Source organism: Microcaecilia unicolor, chromosome 7 (assembly GCF_901765095.1).
Source record: "Microcaecilia unicolor chromosome 7, aMicUni1.1, whole genome shotgun sequence".
Classification (NCBI taxonomy): Eukaryota; Metazoa; Chordata; class Amphibia; order Gymnophiona; family Siphonopidae; genus Microcaecilia; species Microcaecilia unicolor.
Window position 1 is genome coordinate 125,691,608 of NC_044037.1, and position 21,675 is coordinate 125,713,282.

Genomic DNA, 21,675 nt, shown 5'->3' on the forward strand with positions numbered 1-21,675 from the left:
AAATGTAATGAAGGATGCTATATTGGAGAAACAGGCCAGATGCTTAAGACAAGATTCAATCTGCATAGACATCACATGAAGATAGCCGGTGCCAGTCAGGTTCCCACCCTGGTGGGCCAGCATTTTACAAGACCAGGACACTGCACCAGTGATTTCATAGTTAGAATCCTGAAAGGTAACTTTAAAACAATACAGGAACGTAAGACCTTTGAAGTCAGAATGATTGAATATTTTGACACCCAAAAGACAGGACTTAACATGGATCTGGGTTTTCTAGCCCATTATAAACCATAAAATTGTATTTCTCTGTTTATCACCCTCCTCCCACCTACCCACACCCATCCTGTTAGAATATCAATGAAATGCTTTGATGTCCCCATGCATACCTCCCACCCTGTCAGACTGTCAAAGTAATGCTTGGATGTTTCACTTATATATACTATCTGCTACCACATTTGCTTATTTCCGATCTGACGAAGCAGGGCAACCTTCGAAAGCTAATCAAGAAATGTATTAAGTTATGTCCAATAAAAATGGTATCATCTTATTTTCTTTTCCATGTTTTATTTTGTTTGATTTCTATTCACTATAATCAAAATGTCCTTTTTGAATGTTACATATTACCTTAGTTCTCTTACACCTGAAACGATTTATATATCTTTTTTATTTCTAATTGATTTTATATCTCGCTACTTTAAATTAAATAATATCCTTGTACCTCTCCTTTCGGTAATGGTGCTTGTCATTATGGCATAATGTAGCCACATTGAGCTTGCAAACAGATGGGAAAATGTGGGATAAAAATGCAATAAATAAATAAACTAGGCAATTGTTTTTCACCATTTTTTCCAAAACTTTATGCCCATCTTTGAGGAAAGCGTACTGCACACTTTGACTGCAAAAAATGCTTTGGCCTTCTATCTGGAGCAGACTAAAGCACATAGATAGTCCATCCAGCCAGGGCCAGTCTTAGGCAGGGGTGACAGGGGCAGTTGCACAGGGCCCCGTGGTGCTTCTTCCCACTCCCCACCATTGCTGCGATCTGACTCTTTGCCTCCCCTCCCCCGAGCCACAGGGTGCTCTTTCAGCACATACCTGAAGCCACCCTGGTGGTGTAGCGGAGCCTTCGGGGCAGGAAAGATCCCCAGTCTTTCCTGCCTGCTGCCAGCACTGACCCCTTGTTGCCACATTGCTCTTTAAAAATGGTTGCCGAGACTTCCAGTGGCGGCCTCTCAAGACTTCCTCTGAAGTCTTGCAAGGCCACCATTGGAAGCTCGGCATCCATTTTAAAGAAGATGTGGCAGCAAGAGGGTTGGTGCCAGCAGCGGGCAGGAAAGACTGGGGATCTTTCCTGCCCTGAAGACTCCACTAGACCAGCAAATACAGAAGAAAGCGGACCTCCGCAATGGAAAAACCAAGAAAAGAACACAGCAAAGGTGACAAGATGGATGACGCCAAACAAGCTTCTACTGGACTCAGAAAAAAGTTCACAGCAAGAGTTTATTCTTAAAAAAACTGAACTTGACACGAGTAGTGTTTTGGCCGTTCAGGCCTGCCTCAGGAGTCCCTGTATGGCAAAGTGCTATTGGTTCTCATAAGGAGAGTCTTGTGCAAACACTGGATTTCTCTAACACCTTAGGAAAATGGAGAAAGAAAACTTCTGAGCTTCTTGATGAGAATGTGAACATCATTGTTCTCGGAGCATGAAAGGTGTTGTTAGAGAAATCCAGTGTTTGCACAAGACTCTCCTTATGAGAACCAATAGCACTTTGCCATACAGGGACTCCTGAGGCAGGCCTGAACGGCCGAAACACGACTCGTGTCAAGTCCAGTTTTTTAAGAATAAACTCTTGCTGTGAACTTTTTTCTGAGTCCAGTAGAAGAAGTTTGTTTGGTGTCATCCATCCTGTCTCCACTAGACCACCAGGGTGGCTTCAGGTATGTGCTGGGAGGGCGCCCTGTGGCTTGGGGAATTGGGGAGTAGGTCTGGGGTAGGTAGGTTGGTGGGAGGGAGGGATAGGGAGGACAAGGATACTGTAAAAAAAAAAAAAAAAAAAGCTACTGTAAAAAAAAAAATCAAGGTAATATCTGTCGTTTGGAGGGGCTGGTTAAAGGGGAGAGGAGGATACTGTAAAAGAAAAAAATCAAGGTAATATCTGTGTCGTTTGGAGGGGATGGTTAAAGGGTCACCCTAGTACTATTATATTCGTGCAGAGATTTTATTTCTCCTGGAAAAGGGCCACTAAACAGACATCAGACATTCAGAGTTTCTATCCATCTATTTATTTACTTATTTATGGCATTTTGTCCCACATTAAACATGAATTAGATTGAAACCTGGGAGCATTTAAAATCTTTTTTTTTTCCCTTTGTCTACATCAAAAGAAAAAAAGATGGCATGTTGGAACTTGCTCCTTTTGCTTTATGAAATGCAGTGGTATGTTATAAAAATGCACTTGCCTTTTTTTATTGTTACTATTTCACAGAGAAGGTATTTATTAATGAGTGAAGGGTTTCCTTCATGCAGAACTGTCCAGATTTATTTTCCACTGAACATAATTAACTTTGTATGAACTTGGCTGCTAATAGCGTGCTGAACTGGACAATGTTGGCACATTTAAAATAAATCTGTTGGCTCAGGCTCACCTCTCATTTAGACTACTGCAATCTGCTTCTTGCTGGCCTCCCACTTAGTCACCTCTCCCCTCTCCAATCAGTTCAAAACTCTGCTGCCCGTTTCGTCTTCTGCCAGGGTCGCTTTACTCATACTACCCCTCTCCTCAAGTCGCTTCACTGGCTCCCTATCCGTTTTTGCATCCTGTTCAAACTTCTTCTACTAACCTATAAATGTACTCACTCTGCTGCTCCCCAGTATCTCTCCACACTCGTCCTTCCCTACACCCCTTCCCGTGCACTCCGCTCCATGGATAAATCCTTCTTATCTGTTCCCTTCTCCACTACTGCCAACTCCAGACTTCGCGCTTTCTTTCTCGCTGCACCCTACGCCTGGAATAAACTTCCTGAGCCCCTACGTCTTGCCCCTTCCTTGGCCACCTTTAAATCTAGACTGAAAGCCCACCTCTTTAACATTGCTTTTGACTCTTAACCACTTGTAACCACCTGCCTCCACCTACCCTCCTCCTTCCTGTACACAATAATTGATTTGATTTGCTTACTTTATTTTTTGTCTATTAGATTGTAAGCTTTTTGAGCAGGGACTGTCTTTCTTCTATGTTTGTGCAGCGCTGCTTATGCCTTGTAGCGCTATAGAAATGCTAAATAGTAGTAGTAGTAGTCAGGCTGCTTGCTATGTGAATATGCAATCACTGTTTCATAATTGCTACCAAGTATTACATATTACGGGGATTTGTTTTAATTCATTTATACTACTACTATTTATCGTTTCTATAGCGCTACAAGGCATACGCAGCGCTGTACACCATACACAAAAAAGACAGTCCCTGCTCAAAGAGCTTACAATCTAGATAAGACAGGTAAACAGAACAATTAAGGGTAAGGGGATAAATAGGTGAGGATAAAGGACAGGGCAAGTGAGTAGTGGTTAGGAGTCAAAAGCAGTGGTAAAGAGGTGGGCTTTAAGTTTGGACTTGGAAACGGCCAAAGATGGGGCTAGATGCACAGGCTCGGGAAGTCTATTCCAAGCATGAGGTGCAGCAAGACAAAAGGAACGGAGTCTAGAATTAACAGTAGAGGAGAAGGGGATGGATAAGAGAGATTTACCTACAGAACGGAGTACCCAAGGAGGGGCGTAGGGAGAGACGAGAGTGGAGAGGTATTGGGGAGCGGCAGACTGAATACACTTATAGGTCAATAAGAGAAGCTTGAACTGAATATGGAAATAGGGAGCCAGTGAAGTGAATTAAGGAGGGGGCTAATGTGTGCATAGCAACTTTGGCGGAAAACGAGTCACGCAGCAGAGTTTTGGACTGATTGAAGAGGAGAGAGATGGCTAAGAGGGAGGCTGGTGAGAAGCAGGTTACAATAATCAAGACAAGAGGTGATAGTGTGGATAAGGGTTCTGGCAGAATGCTCAGAGATGAAGGGATGGATTTCGTTAATGTTATAGAGAAAGAAACGACAGGTTTCTTACATGGACATGGTTTTGCTTTTAAAACCCAAAAGCTTCCTATGATAGCATTGTACATATTTAAATTAGTTTTTCTGTACAAGTTTTGCTTGATTTGAAATTAAAAAAAAAATGTTTAAAACATTTTTTACATATTCATAAATGACCTTGAGATGGGAGTAACTAGTGAGGTAATTAAATTCGCAGATGACACAAAGTTATCCAGGGTCGTCTCGTCGCGGGAGGAGTGTGAAAGATTGCAAGAGGACCTCGTGAGACTGGGAGATTGGGCGTCCAAATGGCACATGAAGTTCAACGTTGACAAGTGCAAAGTGATGCACGTGGGAAGGAGGAACCCGAATTACGGCTATGTCATGCAAGGTTCCGCTTTAGGAGTTACGGACCGAGAAAGGGATCTGGGAGTCATCGTGGATAGAACGTTGAAATCTTCCGCTCAATGTGCTGCGGCGGCTAAGAAGGCGAACAGAATGTTGAGTATTATTAGAAAAGGGATGGAAAACAAGCATGAGGATGTTATAATGCTGTTATATCGCTCCATGGTGCGACCGCACCTGGAGTATTGTGTTCAGTTCTGGTCGCCTCATCTCAAAAAAGATATAAAGGAATTGGAGAAGGTGCAGAGAAGGGCGACGAAAATGATAAAAGGGATGGGACGACTACCTTATGAGGAAAGGTTAAGATGGCTAGGACTCTTTAGCCTGGAGAAAAGGCGGCTGAGGGGTGATATGATAGAGGTCTACAAAATAATGAGTGGGGTAGAGCGGGACAGATGTGAAGCGTTTGTTTACGCTTTCTAACATTAATAGAATTAGGGGACACAAGATGAAATTAGAATGTGGCAGGTTTAAAACAAATTGGAGAAAGTTTTTCTTTACTCAGCGTGTGGTTAGACTCTGGAACTCATTGCCGGAGAAGGTAGTCACAGCAGCTGGCCTTGCTGAGTTTAAAGGGGGTCTGGACAGATTCCTGAAGGAAAAGTCCATGATCGTTATTAAATTTTGGGTTTTTGCCAGGTTCTTGGGGCCTGGATTGGCCACTGTCGGAGACAGAGTGCTGGGCTTGATGGACCTTTGGTCTTTTCCCAGCGTGGCAGTGCTTATGTACTTATGTAACACATCTTGTTAACAAGGGGTGGGGCTAGGTGGGACTGGGGGGTCCCACTGAACTGGTCTGCACAGGGCCCCGCAATTGCTAAGGCCGGCCCTGCACCCAGCTTTTTTGTTTTTTTTGACCCTCAACAGGATGGGGGCTGCTATCAGTAAACACACACTATCCAGTTGGCCTATAGACTGCATCTCCTTTGCATACCCTCAGGCTAGGCTGACCCTGAAGGGTCATGTCACAGCTCAAAGTGTTAGCCATGTCTGAGTTGGTGGCCCAGCTGTGATCTTCCTCCATAGAGAAGATTTTGTAAGGCTGCAACATGTGAATGTGTGGACCAATGACCATCTCATTATAGTTTAGAACAGGATTCCTGCCGTGAAAGCCAGTTTGGTCAGGAAGTCCTTTAGAATTTATTTGGGGTCTAGAATCCAACTCCACCCCCTTTCTCTTCCCACCCTCCGGCCTATTTTTTTTTCTGTACCAAGCTATCCAAAAAAAATAAATTTGTTGCTTTTATCTGTTCAGGCTTCATTTTTTTTTTCTTCCCCTTTTTTAAATTTCAGGTAGCCTGGTAGCTAGGGATTCCCATATGCAAGGTTGACTTGTTTGTCCTTGTAGAAAGTTGTTACCTGTAGCAAGTGTTCTGAGGACAGCAAGACATAGTCTCACATACCCACCCACCTTCTCTAGGTGTTGAATTCTATCATCTATTCTGTTAGACTACCCTTGTCCCATACAGTGATGGTGGGCCGAAAGGCACATGTATGCACAGTGGCATGCTTCCAAAGGCTTCTAGAAATTAAGCTGGGAAGTATCACTGTACCAGGCTCCGTTGATGATGTCGCCTATATGCGAGAATGTCCTGCTGTCCTTAGAACACCTGGTATAGGTGAATACCTTCACTATATTGTTAGAACTGCTAGAAGTGAGCGGGTAATTTTAGTTGGACATACTGCAAAAAAATGATGGAAATACATTGGCAACTGTGTGTGTTGTTTTTTTTTTAAAGCCCTTTTGCTATAACACCTTCTTATTTCAGTCTCCAGGTTTTATGCCTCGGACGCCCTTTCGATCATTGTCGCCTAACATCAGTACCCCCACACGGACCATGGCTCCTAAAATGGCTCACATGCAGTTTGGGACCTTGTCCCCTAATCCAAGTCTCTCTCCTTTGTACAGTCCATTTGCAAGAACACTGCAAAGATTCAGGTAAAGGAGAAGAAGCCCCAAAGAATAGGGATATATATTCCTGCCCTAACTGGTGGGAAGGGAACCTGACTTTGAGAGAGTTCTGATTCCTTGACTTGCTTCATATTTCACAAATACATACAAGTAAAAGAGGGTAATCTGTTAACGTCATACAGCTCAATTAAGATTCTTTCCGATGCTCCTCAAGATTAGGTATCTTTTGAAATAATTTATTTTTAATTTGTTTAGATTTAGCAATCATATCATTCATATACTTTGTAAGCCAATTGAAAAACCAGTGCTTCAGATAGATTGTCAAGGTTCTTACTGGGTTCTACAAATTTGAATTTGATCTCCCTACTTCCTCTTTTCTCTCTGGCCTCCCAGGGTCCCTGATCATGTGACCCAGCTGCACCCCCAGCATCGGAGGATCCTGAGCCAGCGACGACAGAGAACATCCAGGTAACTGAACCAGAACTTATAATTTTTTATTTATAGCTGTCTTTCTAATTCTAGCACAAATTACTTCATAAAATTTTCATATACAAATATTCCTACCTAAAAGAGTTCACAATCTGAGAACCTGAGGCAGCAGGAGAAAGTAACTTTACTGAGGTCACAAGTAATTGCAGTTGGGTTTCTGCCAGGTACTTGTGGCCTGGATTTGCCACTGTTAGAAATAGGATACTGGGCTAGATGGACCATTGGTCTGACCCAGTATGTCTGTTCTTAGGAGAAGTGAGATTTTTGAACCCTGGTTCACAGCCCATTGCTCTCACCACCTAAGTCACCTCTCTTTGTACAAGTGAATATACATATATAAATAACTTATAACTACAACTAGCTATCTCATGAGATGATTCTCTTTGTTTCAGGCATTCTTCCTGGAAGCACTGGGAGGCCCGAACTGACCCTTACAACTGTCTTATGTCTCCTAGTGAAAAGGAATGGGTTATCAAAGTGCAGATGATCCAACTGCAAAGTGAGAATCCACACCTAGATGACTACTATTATCAGGTCAGAGAGGAGATGTTTAGGTGTTTTCTTTCTCATGTCTACTCAGTTCATGTTGAAATATTTAGCAAGTGGTCTGTTAGTGCAGAGTGACAAAGGAATTCAAAGCCCAGAATGGTCAGGATAACTGTTTAGGTGTTCTATGTAGAGGGCAACCAAAACCGTTGTGTGTGTCTGTGTTTTGTTTTTCCCAGTTTTAGCTGAGTAGCTAATTTTGGCCGTAAATTCAGTTTTGATTTCAGCCCAGCTCCCGAGCGAGCCTCCCCCCCCCCCCCCCCCCCCCCCCCACCAGCTTACCATAAAGCCCCTGGTGGTCGTGGCTAGTCAGGGCAGGAGCAATCCCCAGTCACTCATGTCCATGCCATCTCTGTTGCCAAAATGGCTACTGACGCCAATCTCAAAATGGCTGCCACTGGGGATCACGATAGCCATTTTGGCAACAAGACAGCATGGACAGGAGCAACTGGGGATTGCTCCTGCACCAGAGGATGCATAGTAAGCCCCGGGGTTGGGGCGAGAGGGAGGGAGAGCTAGGGAATCCAGCATACAGTTTCAGTTCCAGCTGAAAATGCATTACCATTTTCAGCCCAAACCGAAACAAGGCCAAATACGAGTTTCAGGCTGGTTTTGGCATCAGAACTGAAATTCAGTTGGCATTTAGTTCTGTGCCAAATGTGTGTGATATTTATTATTTTAAAATAAGTAAACATCCCACACTATCATACTATTCTAGGCAGGTTACAATAAAAACATTCAAATTAAAATATAAAAACATCAAAGTAATAAAACATGAAATGAATACAAGGTACCAACTGTGACTTCAAAACAATTCCTTAATATTTATTGACGAGTAGATATGGATCCTACTTTTCTTGACATTTTATAAGTTGACTTAATATTTGGCTCAGTATTGCATATTGAGCAGTCGCTATTCCCTTTTAGGCCTATTATGAGAAACTGGAACGCAAGCTGTCAGAGGAGGAGCTCCTGGGAGAGCGCATCAAACGGGAACCCACCAAACTTGTCACGCCTTATATCCAGAAAGTGGAGACTTATGAATCTGGTACAGTGATCCTGGGTGTGGTGCATATGGGATCCACATTCAGCAGTAGAAGTGGTGATTTTTTCTGTATGGAGAGGAGATTGCAATCCAGTTTGTCTTGACTTTACCTTTTCTTTTTTTAATGTAACTTGAAGTCCAATCTTCTATTTATAAAATTCAAAATTTTTTAAAAGATACCATAGTGCTGCATGGTTGATTGTAATGACTGTTAGCTATGTTAAAAGAAGCCCTGGCAACTGGCATTTTTCCCAACACAAGTCCTGAGTCACTGTGCATTCTTTAACTTAGACTGGAGTGGAGGAGATTTTTTTTTATGTTTCAACATTTTTATTGATGAGTCCACAAAACAAACAATCAACAAGCTTCATTTACAATAGGTTGCAAACACCTCCTGAGCATCTAACTCTAAACAAAATATTACTCTCATCAACAAGGTTTTTTCCTTTTCTCCACCCCCTTCCCCATCCCCTACCCCCCTTCTTGAGGTTAATATATTTACATTTTCCACATTTACCATTAAACATCGCCTCAGCCTTTACCGAGTAGGGCCTACTGACAGATCATTTTCCTGGACATCAACAGCATACTGTCTCACTGGACCATTTCATCCTCTATTTTACAAGACGTTGCACTCTCCAATGGAGATACAGACCAACACCTTTAACTCATACAGCCACTACTTTCCCGACTATACCCTATATATAAAATATCGCTGACTATAATGTTACCACGTTTTATAAAGGACTCCTTTATATTACAGCATAAAACTAGATTACCTCTGTCCCCACTCATCAAAATCCTCCTCCCAACAGCCCCCCCTTCCAGAAGCTGTTGAGGCCTAACACTCCACCAATCTGATGCGCGAGGAGCATGCCCTCCATCGCATGTTGTTTAGAATATGGCTATGCCCTCGGGGACTTAAAATTTGGAGGTATGGGTTCCAAGTTGCCAAATATACCTTGCCCCTCCTGGGAGACCCTCTAGTATCTTTCGCTTCCCATGCTGCCAGTGGAAGACTTTTTTTTTTTTTTTGTAAGATGCATAAGAGCAAAGTAGGCTTGTGCTTCATATGGATAACTTCTGGATAACTTTCAAAGGCTAATTATCCCTCTCTGTGTTTTTCTGCAAAGTACACAGCCACTTTTGAATGTGCATACTGGTAGCTTATTTTCTAATAGAAACTGTGGATAATTAGCCTTTGAAAGTTATCCATAAGTTATCCACATGAAGCACAAGCCTACTTTGCTCATGCATCTTACTAAAAAAAAAAAAAAAAAGTCTCCCACTGGCAGCGTGGGAAGCGAAAGATACTAGAGGGTCTCCCAGGAGGGGCAAGGTATGTTTATCCCTCTCTGTGTTTTTCTGCAAAGTACACAGCCACTTTTGAATATGCATACTGGTAGCTTATTTTCTAATAGAAACTGTGGATAAACACCAAGAACAATGCTACACAAGCAAGACAAGGAGCTAGCCACAAGCAGCAGAGAACCATCACAGGAGTCTACTTGAAAGTCACACCACAAAGTTTATTAGAATGACCAGTCATGAACCATATTTCAGCCACTGCCTGTGTCAGAGGTCTAAAAATATAAATAGAGAAATAAAAATACAATAATGTAAGATATTAAAAGAATCAAATATAAACAATTACATATTCTGATAATATAGCTCCATGAAAGTATAAAATATACAAATATATAGAAAAAGATATAAGCATAAAACTTTTTAAGGTACAACAGAGTCATTTTTGATTGTTTGTAGTTTCAGAAATAGCTCCATGTAGGCACAGTAGTAGTTTTTCTTTATCTTTAAGAGTTGTGTGCCATACTTAATAAGAAAAATTTCATTGTAGAAGTTGCTTCTGTCCTTGCAATGATTTTTTTAATTGGTGAAAGCTTTCTGCCTCCTTTAATGTCTATGACTGTTGTGCCTTATTTTATTTCATCTTGGTTTCCAAAATATAACAAAGAGCTTATGTTGGATAATGGAAAGGCAGCTTTTTCATATATTTAATTGCACCGTACTTGCTGTGAGTATTTTTATATTTTAATAGAATATTCTGAAATCACTAAGTTTTAGGGAAGGATGAGTAGCTGCATGTGCCTGCTTTTACAATTTTTTAATGGGTTCTATTCTATCACAATGTTTTATCTAGATTACAATTCAATCCTTTTTCATACCATTTGAAGGGTATATTTGTGTCATTACATTATTGCCCTTTCTGTATTTCCATATAGTTGGATGGCAGTTTGCTGATTTTCTGATTTGATTTTTCACACTTGTAATCATCTCGGTAATGGACATCCTATATAATAAAACGCACCTCCAACATTCTGAAGCTGACTGCATGGCTGAGGCATTCCTGCTCTCTGTATCCATCTCCTGAATTGATATCACGTACTTCCGGGTTCGTCACAAGCAGAAGTGACCAACCACACGAGGTTTCTCGGCTTCAGAATGTTGGAGGTGCATTCTATTAAATAGGATTGGTCAAGGGTCACGTGATGCGCGGCTAGAGAGCGGGTGTCGTCGCGCTGAGCTCCTGCCTCTCCCGCGCCGTTTTTACAATTAAAACCTTTACCCTCGCCGCTCTACACAGCGGTAAAATACACCGCCGGCGATCTAAAAGACCGGGGCTTCGCTGAGAAGTGTAGCGGAGTCGTAGTGGAGCGCGATGACCGCGAAACCGGTGAAGAAAGACGGCACGCGAACCCGCACAGCAGAGGCAAAGATGGCGGACAGAGAAGAAGACGGCCCGAAGTCAGTCAGCTCTGCGTGGGCGGCGGAGGTGGCAGCGGAAGTCTCTGCCATGCTGGGATCGTCGGTAGATACAAAACTCCAAAAGATAACAGAACAATTAGGAGGTATCGATAATAAGCTGGAGACCATCCAATCAGAGTTTTCCCACTACAAACAGCGGCTCTCCGATGTAGAGGACCAGGTACAACAACAGGAGAAAATGCAAACTGACTTGAAAAGCAAGGTGGACAAGCTGGAGAGTAAGCTGGAAGACCTGGAGAACAGAGCTCGCAGGAGTAACATCCGAATGGTAGGCCTGCCTGAAACGATTAAAGATTTAGAGTTGAAAGATTTCTTGGAGACCTGGCTACCAAAAACTCTGCAATTACAATCGCTAGCGGGGCCCTTAAGAGTGGAACGTGCTCATCGGCTGGGACCTGGAAACCCGAAAGATCCACGCCCCCGAATTGTTATTTTCAAGGTCCTCAATTTTGCTCATAAGCAGGAGATATTTAGAGCCTTTCGGAGGGCAGGAGTTGTACAATATGATAATCACACTGTGCGCTGTTTCCAGGACTTCTCGGCGGGTGTTTCCACGCAACGGAGAGCATTTCGTGAGGTGTGTCAACAGCTATTTGCCAAAAAAATTCAATTTGCTTTGCTCTACCCGGCCCGTTTAAAGATCTGGCACAAGGGGAAACAGTTCATATTCACCTCGGCAGCAGAGGCCATGCAGTTTGTGAAGAGGGACCTGGTAGCTGAAGAACCAGCGTGAAGGAGCACGGGTAGAGACTTTGCAGATACATTGCAACTGGTGCTTCTTGGAGACAATAGTGGAGCTTACAGATCAGGAGGACGTGGACGAAGTCTGAAAATTGATAGCTCAGAGAGCGGTAGCTGACCCAGGAACCGGAAGTTGCTGAAATGGTCTAATTATACCTGTTACCACTGTTTAAATTGTTGATTGTTTGTTTGATTGGGACCAAGGGCTGAAATGTGGTAAATGTTTAATTATTGAGTTTATTGGGGGAGGAAGTAGATTATTATGATAATGGTCTCTGGGGATTTTGTAATATAAATATGGATTAATTAGGTGTGATAGAAGTACAAGGAAGGCGGAGCTAAGATGTAAAGATGGTTCATGATAAAAGGGTAATACTTGGGGAGGGAATGGAAGGGGGCGGGAGGGGGGGAGCTCGCGTGATCCTAGACCACGGTAAAACTGTGGAGCGGTTCTAGGGAGGGGAAGGGGGGAAGGGGGATAGGGAAGGGTAGGAGGCCTATGACAAGAGTGTATTTGCCGGGCCGGAGTTATGGGGGATTGAAGAGGGAAGCCCCATGGGCTGGGGGGGATTCTCTCGTTTTGTTCACAAATATAACTTTTTATGTGTTAATATTTGACTTTTGGTACACTGGGGTCACTTAAAATTGTCTCTTGGAACGTGGGGGGAGTTTCATCCCCCATAAAGAGGACGAAAGTGATCCAGGCGCTGAAGCGGCAGAAAGTAGATATTGCCCTGCTGCAGGAGACGCATCTATCATCAAAGGAACATATAAAGTTTAAGACAGACTGGGTAGGTTCATTGTTAGAGGCCCCAGCAGTGGGGAGGAAGGCTGGGGTGTTAATTCTCTTCAGGAAAGGTTTACAAATCAAGACTATATCTACAATAAAGAGTTCGGAGGGGCGATATATTGTGGCCTCAATGGAAGTTGAAGGTCAAAATCTGGTGCTCTGTAATGTGTATGCCCCAAATGTGTTTGACAAAAAATTTTTTCAGGGGTTAATTACTCAGTTAACTAAGTTTAAAGGGGGAAACTTTATAGTGGGAGGCGATTTCAACCTCGTGGTTGATCCCCTGCTTGATAGATCTGGTTCTGGTGCTGGGAGTTCGGGAGGGGGTGCCCGGGCCTTGACTTTGCTTTGTGAAGCACTAGACTTAGTGGATGCGTGGCGTGTCTTACATCCGTCAGACAAAGATTTCACCCATCTCTCCAGAGCTCATGCGTCACAGTCTCGAATTGATTATTTATTTGTCTCGAGCTCTCTTTTTTTCACAGATAGCACAGGCAGAGATTGGTCCTTATGCAGTCTCGGACCATGCTTTGATCTGGCTGAGATGGGTGGGGCTCATAAAGGGGGGTGGTATGCGTCTCTGGAGATATCCCTTAGAATTGGTGGGGGATCAGAAATTTCAGGCATTCTTAAAGGAGAGGATGGCGGATTATGCATTTCACAATGATAGACATAGGCAGCAGCCGCCCTTATTTTGGGAAGCACAAAAAGCTGTATTGCGGGGGGACATTATTTCCTACTGTGCTCGAGCTAGGAAGATTCGGGACAAGGCGATTTTGCGTCTAGACTTGCAGATTCGCAACTATAGGAGGCAATATGGCCGACATGCTACTGATGAGAATAGGACACTACTCTTGGGCGCACAAAAAGAACTGAATGAACTACTACACCAGAGGGCAGTAAAAACCCAATTTTATTATAAATATAAATTATTTCAATATGGTAATAAGGCCGGGAAGTTGTTGGCAAATATGGTGCGAGGCAGGAGTGGAGTTTCTAGAGTTCTACAGTTGAAGGCCTTAAACGGGCAGATGCTGAGAACAGATCAGGAAATAGCGGACTGTTTTGGCCAGTTTTATGAGGCTCTTTATGCTAAGCCGGAAGATGAGGGGCTGAGCGCAGAAATGTTTTTAGATTCTGTAGAGTTACCTAAACTGTCTCCCCGGCAGGTGCAAGGGCTGAATGGCCCAATTGTGGAAGGCGATCTTATGCTAGCATTGCAACAAAGTGCATCTCATAAAACGCCGGGTCCAGATGGCTATCGAATGGAATTTTACAAGCAATTTTATGAAAACATTAAAGACCCGCTTCTGGCACTGTTCAATTTTATGGTGGAGGAGAGAATTATTCCGGACACGATGAAAGAAGCCCAGATTGTAGTTATCCCGAAGGCCGGTAAGAACGTAACAGACCCTGGATCGTATAGGCCAATTTCTCTTCTCAATGCAGATGTCAAGTTGTACGCTAAAATATTGGCAAATAGGTTGGCCAGGGTGCTTCCAGATCTGGTAGAGGAGGCTCAAGTAGGATTCGTGAAAGGGAGAACAGCGGTTCGGAATATCCGTGCCATATTGGCCTCCCTGGAGACAGTGAAATATCAACGTTTGGCTTCTCTGTTAATCAGCTTTGATGCAGAGAAAGCTTTTGACATGGTGAGGTGGCCCTTCTTGTTTGAGACGTTGAAGCAATATGGTATTCAGGGGTCCTTTTTAGATGCCATTAGGGTGCTATATTTGGAGCCTTCAGCTTATGTCTGGGTAAATGGGGTGCGCTCCCGTTCATTTAATATCTTTCGAGGTACACGGCAAGGTTGTCCGCTTTCTCCCTTATTATTTGTCCTGTCCCTAGATCCCCTGGTTAGAGCAATACAAACCCATCCAGAGATAAAAGGGGTACCGATAGGACTTTCGCAATTTTTATTGTCTGCCTTTGCGGATGACCTGCTGGTACACCTGACACAGCCCCTAAAGTCACTCCCGGCTCTGTTAGAACTTTTTCAAGAATTTGGTGACTATGCAGGATTTAAGCTTAATTACACAAAATCTTTGGCATTGGCCTCTCAAGAGGAGCAGAAAAGGGAATGGGGACGGACCTTTCCTCTTAAGTGGGCGCAGGAATCTTTTTGCTATTTGGGAATTTGGTTGTCCATGAATTCATTCGATATATATCGCCTAAATGTCAACAGACTGATAGGTGCAACGGAGGTGCGCTTGAATAGCTGGGTGACCCTGCCCCTCACATTATATGGCCGCATTCAGTTGTTTCGGATGGTAGAGTTCCCCAGATGGCTGTATTGTTTGAGATTACTCCCCGTCCTCATACGTCAACGAGACCTTAAATTACTATATCGTTTGTTTAGACGGTATTGCTGGGGAAGGAAAAAGGCTAAGTTGCCATTACCCTTGTTGATGGGTCATTGGAAAGAGGGGGGGCTAGGGTTACCAGATTTGAGACGTTATAATAGGGCATGTTTACTGAGGTATTTTGGGGATTGGTTTTTTGACCGAGAAGATTACACGCCTAAAGAAATAGAAGGACAGTTCTTTGCCCCTTGTCATTTCTACTTTCTATTACAGGCACCTAGAGCTTTCGTTCCAGAGCATTTGAGGAATAGCTTGTTGCTGGCATCTTTGCGAACCCTTTGGAAAGATCTGATGGGCATTTGGGGTTTGCAGACAGAAACGTCGGACATGTTGCCAATTGGTGGGAATTTATGTTTCATGCCTGGGATAGATAATAGGACATTTCAAACTTGGGGGCAGTTAGGCATTAGCCGTTTGGAACATCTTTTGAATGAGCAGGGGACGTTGTTAAGCTTGGGAGCTTTGGGTATCGGTTATGCTATGAACAATATATTTGCCTATAGTCAGGTAACACATTATGTGAGGTCCTTAGATCCGGAGGCTTTAAGATCCAGGCATTGCCACAAGGTGAGACAGTTTTTGGAAGGAGGGGGAACTGCTCGGCTTTCGGTCTCAAGGTTGTACCAGCTGTTGGGGAAACTGCCGCTTATGAAGGATAGAGAGTTGATAAGAATGCGCTGGGCTCGAGATTTAGCAAGACCAGGACTGTCCTTAGACTTTAATAAAATGACATCTCGGATACCGGAAATGACAGGCAATGCGGGTCTCCGTGAATGCCAGTACCGAATTCTTCACAGAGCATACCTTACAAAAACTCAGCTTTTTAAGATGGGAGGAGTAGAAAATCCTTTGTGTGAGAGGTGTGGGAGGCTACCAGGATCTTTAATCCATTGTTTGTGGGAGTGTTACCAGGTACAGCATTTTTGGAAGGCGGTCTTGCGTTATTTGTCTTTGTTGCTAGGTTCAAAAATTGTATGTTCACCGGTAGGAATACTGCTGGACAAGTATGAGATCTTTGCCTTGCAGGGTACGTCTGGGAAGCATTTGGTTCGTAAAGCCTGCTTGGTTGGTAAGCGACTGCTTCTCAGTCAGTGGGTGGGTAGTTCTCTCCCGGATTTCTGGCACTGGAGAAACAGATTCCATGAGCTGATGCTTTTTGAGCGCCGGGGTGTAAGGGGCTCTTCTAGGAGGAGGAAATCATTTTTGGGCATTTGGGGCCCATACATTCAGTCACTACATACAAGAGGTAGAAGTATGGTGCTCAATTCCCTTTGATTCTGGGAGGTGGGAACAGATTGTATGTTAACTTTTGGAGGTCTCCTTAGTTTGGGAGGGTAGGGGTGGGAAGGAAGAGGAGGTAGATAGTAAGGGGAGAGGGGTGGGGGTAGGATAGTAATAGGGGTAATAAAGGGATGGATGTGCTTCTCCTGCTCGGTGGCCAATAAAATGTTGCTTTGCTGAATCATAATACAGGGTGGGGTGGAGTTGGAGCTTAATGTAGCAGGGTAGTACCAAATAATGCCTAAAGTGTTTGGTTTACTATTCATACTTTTTGGGAATGTTGCCAAACAATACATATGTAGTAATTGGGTATATAGGTATATTGGCTGTTGTAATACACTGTATTTCCAAAGGTACAAGAATGGGTCTACCCATAAGTAAGAGGGGGGAGGGAAGGAATTTAGATACAATATCAATAAATACCCCACAATATGAGTATAAGTTGAATTCACCATTTATTTTACTGCTCATTTAACAATATAAAAAAGTAAATATTTTGGTTACAGTGACATGGTTGGAGAGGAGGGGGGGGGGGAAAGGATTAAATATAGAAGAGAGGGTAGGGGTAGGTTGTTCGGGGATAAAAGATGAAAATGATTTGACGTTTGAAGAAGGATCGATAGTTGTCTGTTGTACTAGTAATGTTACTTGTTGAAACACTATGAATGTATATCTCACATAATACGTCAATAAACAGATTTAAAGTAAATAGGATTGGTCAGTTCCTTGAAGCACAGCCAGAGCTCAGTGTCCTGCACAGTAATGCTCAGACACCAGAGAGAGAGGGGGGGGGGTGGGGCTGACACCAGAGAGAGGGAGGGAGGGGGGCCTGACACCAGAGAGTGTGTGGGGGGGGGGGGGGGGAGGTAACTCTGTCACACACACACTCTCTCACACAGTCAATGTCTTTCTCTCTCTCACACTGTATCACAGTCACTCGCACACTCTTGGTCTCATACACTCAGTCTCACAGAGAGTCTGTGTCTCACACACACACTCTCTCGCACACACTGTATCTGTGTGAAACACTCTCTCTCTCTCTCTCACTGTGTCTCACATACGCACTTGCACAAACTCTCATTCTCACACACACACTCTCTCTCACAGACACACTCGCACCCAGACTCTCACTCTCTCTCTCTCACAGACACACTCGCACCCAGACTCACACTCTCTCTCTCTCACACACACACACACACTTGCACATTCACTCTCTCTTTCACACACAGTCACTCTCACATACACTCTCAAACATACACACTCCGAGGAAAACCTTGCTAGCGCCCGTTTCATTTGTGTCAGAAACGGGCCTTTTTTACTAGTTGAATATAACTGCTAAAATTACATTTGTATGTATTCCTTTATCCATTTTATTTTATATGGTATACAATTTTGTGTTCTTATCCACATTTATCAGTTTATCTAACGGTTTATATTCAATATTTTAATACTTCTTATGCTGTATTTTAACTTTTATATGTTTAGACCCCTGACACAGGGAAAGGCTGAAACAGTTTGTGTTGGGTCATTCTAATGAAGTTTGTGGTGTGACTTTCAAGTGGATTCCTGAAGTAATTCTCTGCCTGTGGCCACCTCCTTGACTTTCTGGTATGCCTGTGCAATTTTGCACCTGCTATTAGGGGTAAAATAGCATGTGTACATTTTGAGAATGCAAATGTACAGAAGTTTTTTTGCCCTGCATAGAAATGTTTTTAGATGAGGAATCTACCTGGGTAAATTATTTACATGCTAGATCTCTTTTGAAAATTGTCAATGTAGGGGGTTCTTTTAAAAATGGAATGCTCTTATAGTATTAATACTGGTTTCCAAATGGTGAAAGGAAAGAAACAGGCAAACTGGTAGCTTAAACAGTCTGTGGCACTGAGAAGACTTTCCTTTTCACTATACACTGAATTAGTTATGCTTTCATAAATTCATGTACGTGTTAAGGCTTTTTGCCACAAATAATACGAATAGTTTTCTTTTGCAGTTGTCCACATTGAAGGATCACTGGGACAGGTAGCTGTTTCCACCTGCTATAGTCCCCGCCGGGCCATCGACGCTATATGTCATACTGTAGCTGATGAGGTAAATCTGGTTTGCTGAAATGTGTTGTTGGAAGGGAAACAGTATGGTTGTTCTGACATAAAGTATTGGTTGGAATTTGGCGTCTTCAAAGGCCTGGCAGTTATGGTGTACATAATCTTGAGAAATCAAATTCAGTGGATTGGAGTAAATCTCTATAGCGGGAGTTACAGAATCAAAATAATAGAACAACCCAGCGCTAATAATCCAATACTTCCTAATATAATTCAAGGAGAATGTAATCAAACCACAGGAGCCTCATTGATGACTCACAGGTCCTCTTTTAGTCACGCTCAATATAGTTGAAGTTTTGTTAAAATAAATTATTTATGAAGACAGTAATTAAATATTTTATTAAATGGTTTAATGTCAGCACTTAGGTTGGAGCCTATGAAGATTAAGGCAAGCCACAAACTGTAGCTCATGTGTAACAAGTTGACACTGAGGGTCTTGTGGGTTGATTGTGTTCTCCTTGAATTTTATTAGGAAGTATTGGATTATTAGGTTGTACATAATCTTGATGGCCTTACAATGAAAGGTGGCTGGCAAATTGAGCAACAGTATAATAATGGGTGACTTGAATTACCCCAATGTTAACTGTATAAATGCTACTTCAGGGAGTGCTAGGGAGGTAAAATTCCTAGACGTAATAAATGACTGCTTCTTGGAGCAACTGGTCCAGAAACCGACAAAATGGGGAGCCATTTTAGATCTAGTCCTTAGTGTAATACAGGGCACAGTGTGAGAGGTAATGGTATTGCATCTGTTGGGAAGCAGTGATCATAACATGATGAAGTTTGAGCTAATATCTGAAGTGAAGCCACAAAAGAAATCTGCTGTAGCAACATCTAATTTTCAAAAGAGCCACTATGATAAAATAAGGAAAATGATTAAAAAGAAGCTAAAAGGATTGGCTGCAAAGGTTAGGACTTAAATCAGTAATGGACGTTGTTTAAAAGTACCATCTTGGAAGCCCAGACCAGATGCATTCAACATGTTTACAAAGGTGGAAAGAGGAGAAAATGACAGCCAACATGGTTAAAAGGTGACGTGAAAGAGGTTCTTAGAGTCAATAGAATGTCCTTCAAAGAATGGAAAAAGGACCCAAATGAAGAAAATAAGAAGCAACATATAAGCACTGGTGAATTAGATGCAAAGCATTGATAAAGATGGCTAAAAGAGAATAAGAAAAACTTGCTGCAGAGGCAAAAACATACAGTAATAACTTTTTCAGGTACATCAGAAGTAGAAAGCCTGCAAGGGAATCCATGGGATCATTAGATTATGAAGGAGCAAAAGGGGCACTCAGGGAGTACAAAGCCATAGTGAAGAGATTGAATGAATTATTTGCTTTGGTCTTTCTGGAAGAAGATGCAAGAGATCTACCTCTACCTGAAATGGTTTTCAAGGATGATGTTATGGAGGAAAGAAATCTGAAGAAACTAGAGCCAAATTGGCAAATTAAAGAGTAATAAATCACCTGGACTGGATGGCATGCATCCAAGGGTACTGAAAGAACACAAACATGAAATTGTTGATCTGCTGTTAATGATCTGTAACCTGTCATTAAAAACAGCCATAGTACCTGAAGGGTGACCAATGTAATGCTGATTTTAAAAAAGGGTTCCAGGGGTAATCCTGGAAGTTACAGACTAATAAGCCTGACTTCTGTGCCAGGCATGATACTGGAAACTATTGTAAGGAATAAAAACCACTACACCTCTTCTCAGGAAATTTAGACTGCCCCAACTTGACATTTTGTCCTTTAAATTATAAGCTCCTTTGAGCAGGGACCCGTCCGTCTTTGTTAATTTGTACAGCGCTGCGTAACCCTAGTAGCGCTCTAGAAATGTTAAGTAGTAGTAGTAGAATAAAATTACAAAACACCTAGATAAACATGGTTTATCATGTTACATCTAGAGCAGAAGCAGAGGCTGCTGGCTCTGCTCCTCTGTTTCCCCACCAAATTGACCACATATCCTGCATATTTTTCTTGCGAGAAATGAATAATAGTTTCCTTCCCTTTTGCTGTGCTTGTTGGCTCAGAGTAGTGAAGGTTTTGAGGATTTTGCTTTTGAAATGGCGATGAGATTGATCCTCAGGGCTCTGGAGAAATCATGAGGAGCTGAAGCTAAGATAGCAGCTCAATCATCCCCACCAAGTCCTTCAGTATGTTCTGAATGGTCTAAGGGAGATTGTGTCAAAAGTGCGGGCTGTAGTGGAAGCTGTGTTGGATGCCAAACTACAACAACTACATGACAGAATCGAGGCTACTCACGATTGGATAATATGGATTTGTAGTTTCATGTGCAGCAACATCGAGTGGGAGCACCAGAAGCTAGGGCTAAGTGCATCTATATGGATCAGCTTTGCCTCGGTGTCCAGCAGAAGGACCGTAAGATGGATGATATGGAGAGTGGAGCCTGGCATAATAACCTGCACCTGGTGGGCCTTTGAGTCCTTGAAGGATGAAGATTTGGTGAAAACCCTAGAGACTTGGCTACTCCAATCTTTGCATTTTGCATCTCGAGAATCATTTTAAAATTGAATGGGCCTGTTGGCTAGGCTCTGGGACGGGTGGTCATGCACATCCTAGGATGGTTGCTTTTTGTGTTTTCCATCTGGCATATTAAGCGAGCTATAGTTCAAGCATTGCATTGTAGACAATGTTTGGATTAATATAATTGGAAAGTCTTATCTTTCCAGAATTATTCTAAAGTGCAAACTCGACGAAAAGCTTTTGCTCACCTATATACTGAACTTTATGTTCGGAAGATTTTGTGTGTCTTACTTTACTGTGCACGACTTCAGATTCTATTGATGGTCAAACACATTTTTTCACCTCTGTGGAAGCAGCAAAAACTGTTCAATTTCTCCCAGCCAGTGTGGGAACTTAGGTAGCTACTTCTGCGGGCTTTGGCTGTGCAAGTAGTTTTTGTTCGTTTGGACCATTTGTTCTTTGCTTTCTTTTGTGTATTTTGCCAAGGCACATTAGGACTTTTATTTTGGGTTTTACTCCTGTTTCTTGTATAAGCTTGTTTTAGTTTGATTAGGATATGTGGTTCAATATGTTGTTTTTACAGGTTACTGCTTCTGGTCCTGTAGCATTCTAACTTTGTGGAAAGGTTCTGCCAGTCCTAGGCAAAAACAAAAACTT

The 21,675-nt window shown here is 42.6% G+C and overlaps 1 protein-coding gene across 3 annotated transcripts in view; it reads left to right on the forward strand.

The window, feature by feature from the left end:
- The window catches only part of PATL2 (PAT1 homolog 2), a 221,562-nt gene that overhangs the window by 104,040 nt on the left and 95,847 nt on the right, over positions 1-21,675 (forward strand). For 2 of the 3 annotated variants that reach the window (XM_030209546.1, XM_030209548.1), the window contains 5 exons: positions 6,252-6,421; positions 6,788-6,862; positions 7,276-7,417; positions 8,357-8,531; positions 18,424-18,521. In XM_030209546.1, coding sequence (XP_030065406.1) covers positions 6,252-6,421; positions 6,788-6,862; positions 7,276-7,417; positions 8,357-8,531; positions 18,424-18,521 — 660 coding nt within the window. The remainder of the gene's footprint in view (positions 1-6,251; positions 6,422-6,787; positions 6,863-7,275; positions 7,418-8,356; positions 8,532-18,423; positions 18,522-21,675) is intronic. The other variant, XM_030209547.1, reaches the window with a different exon arrangement.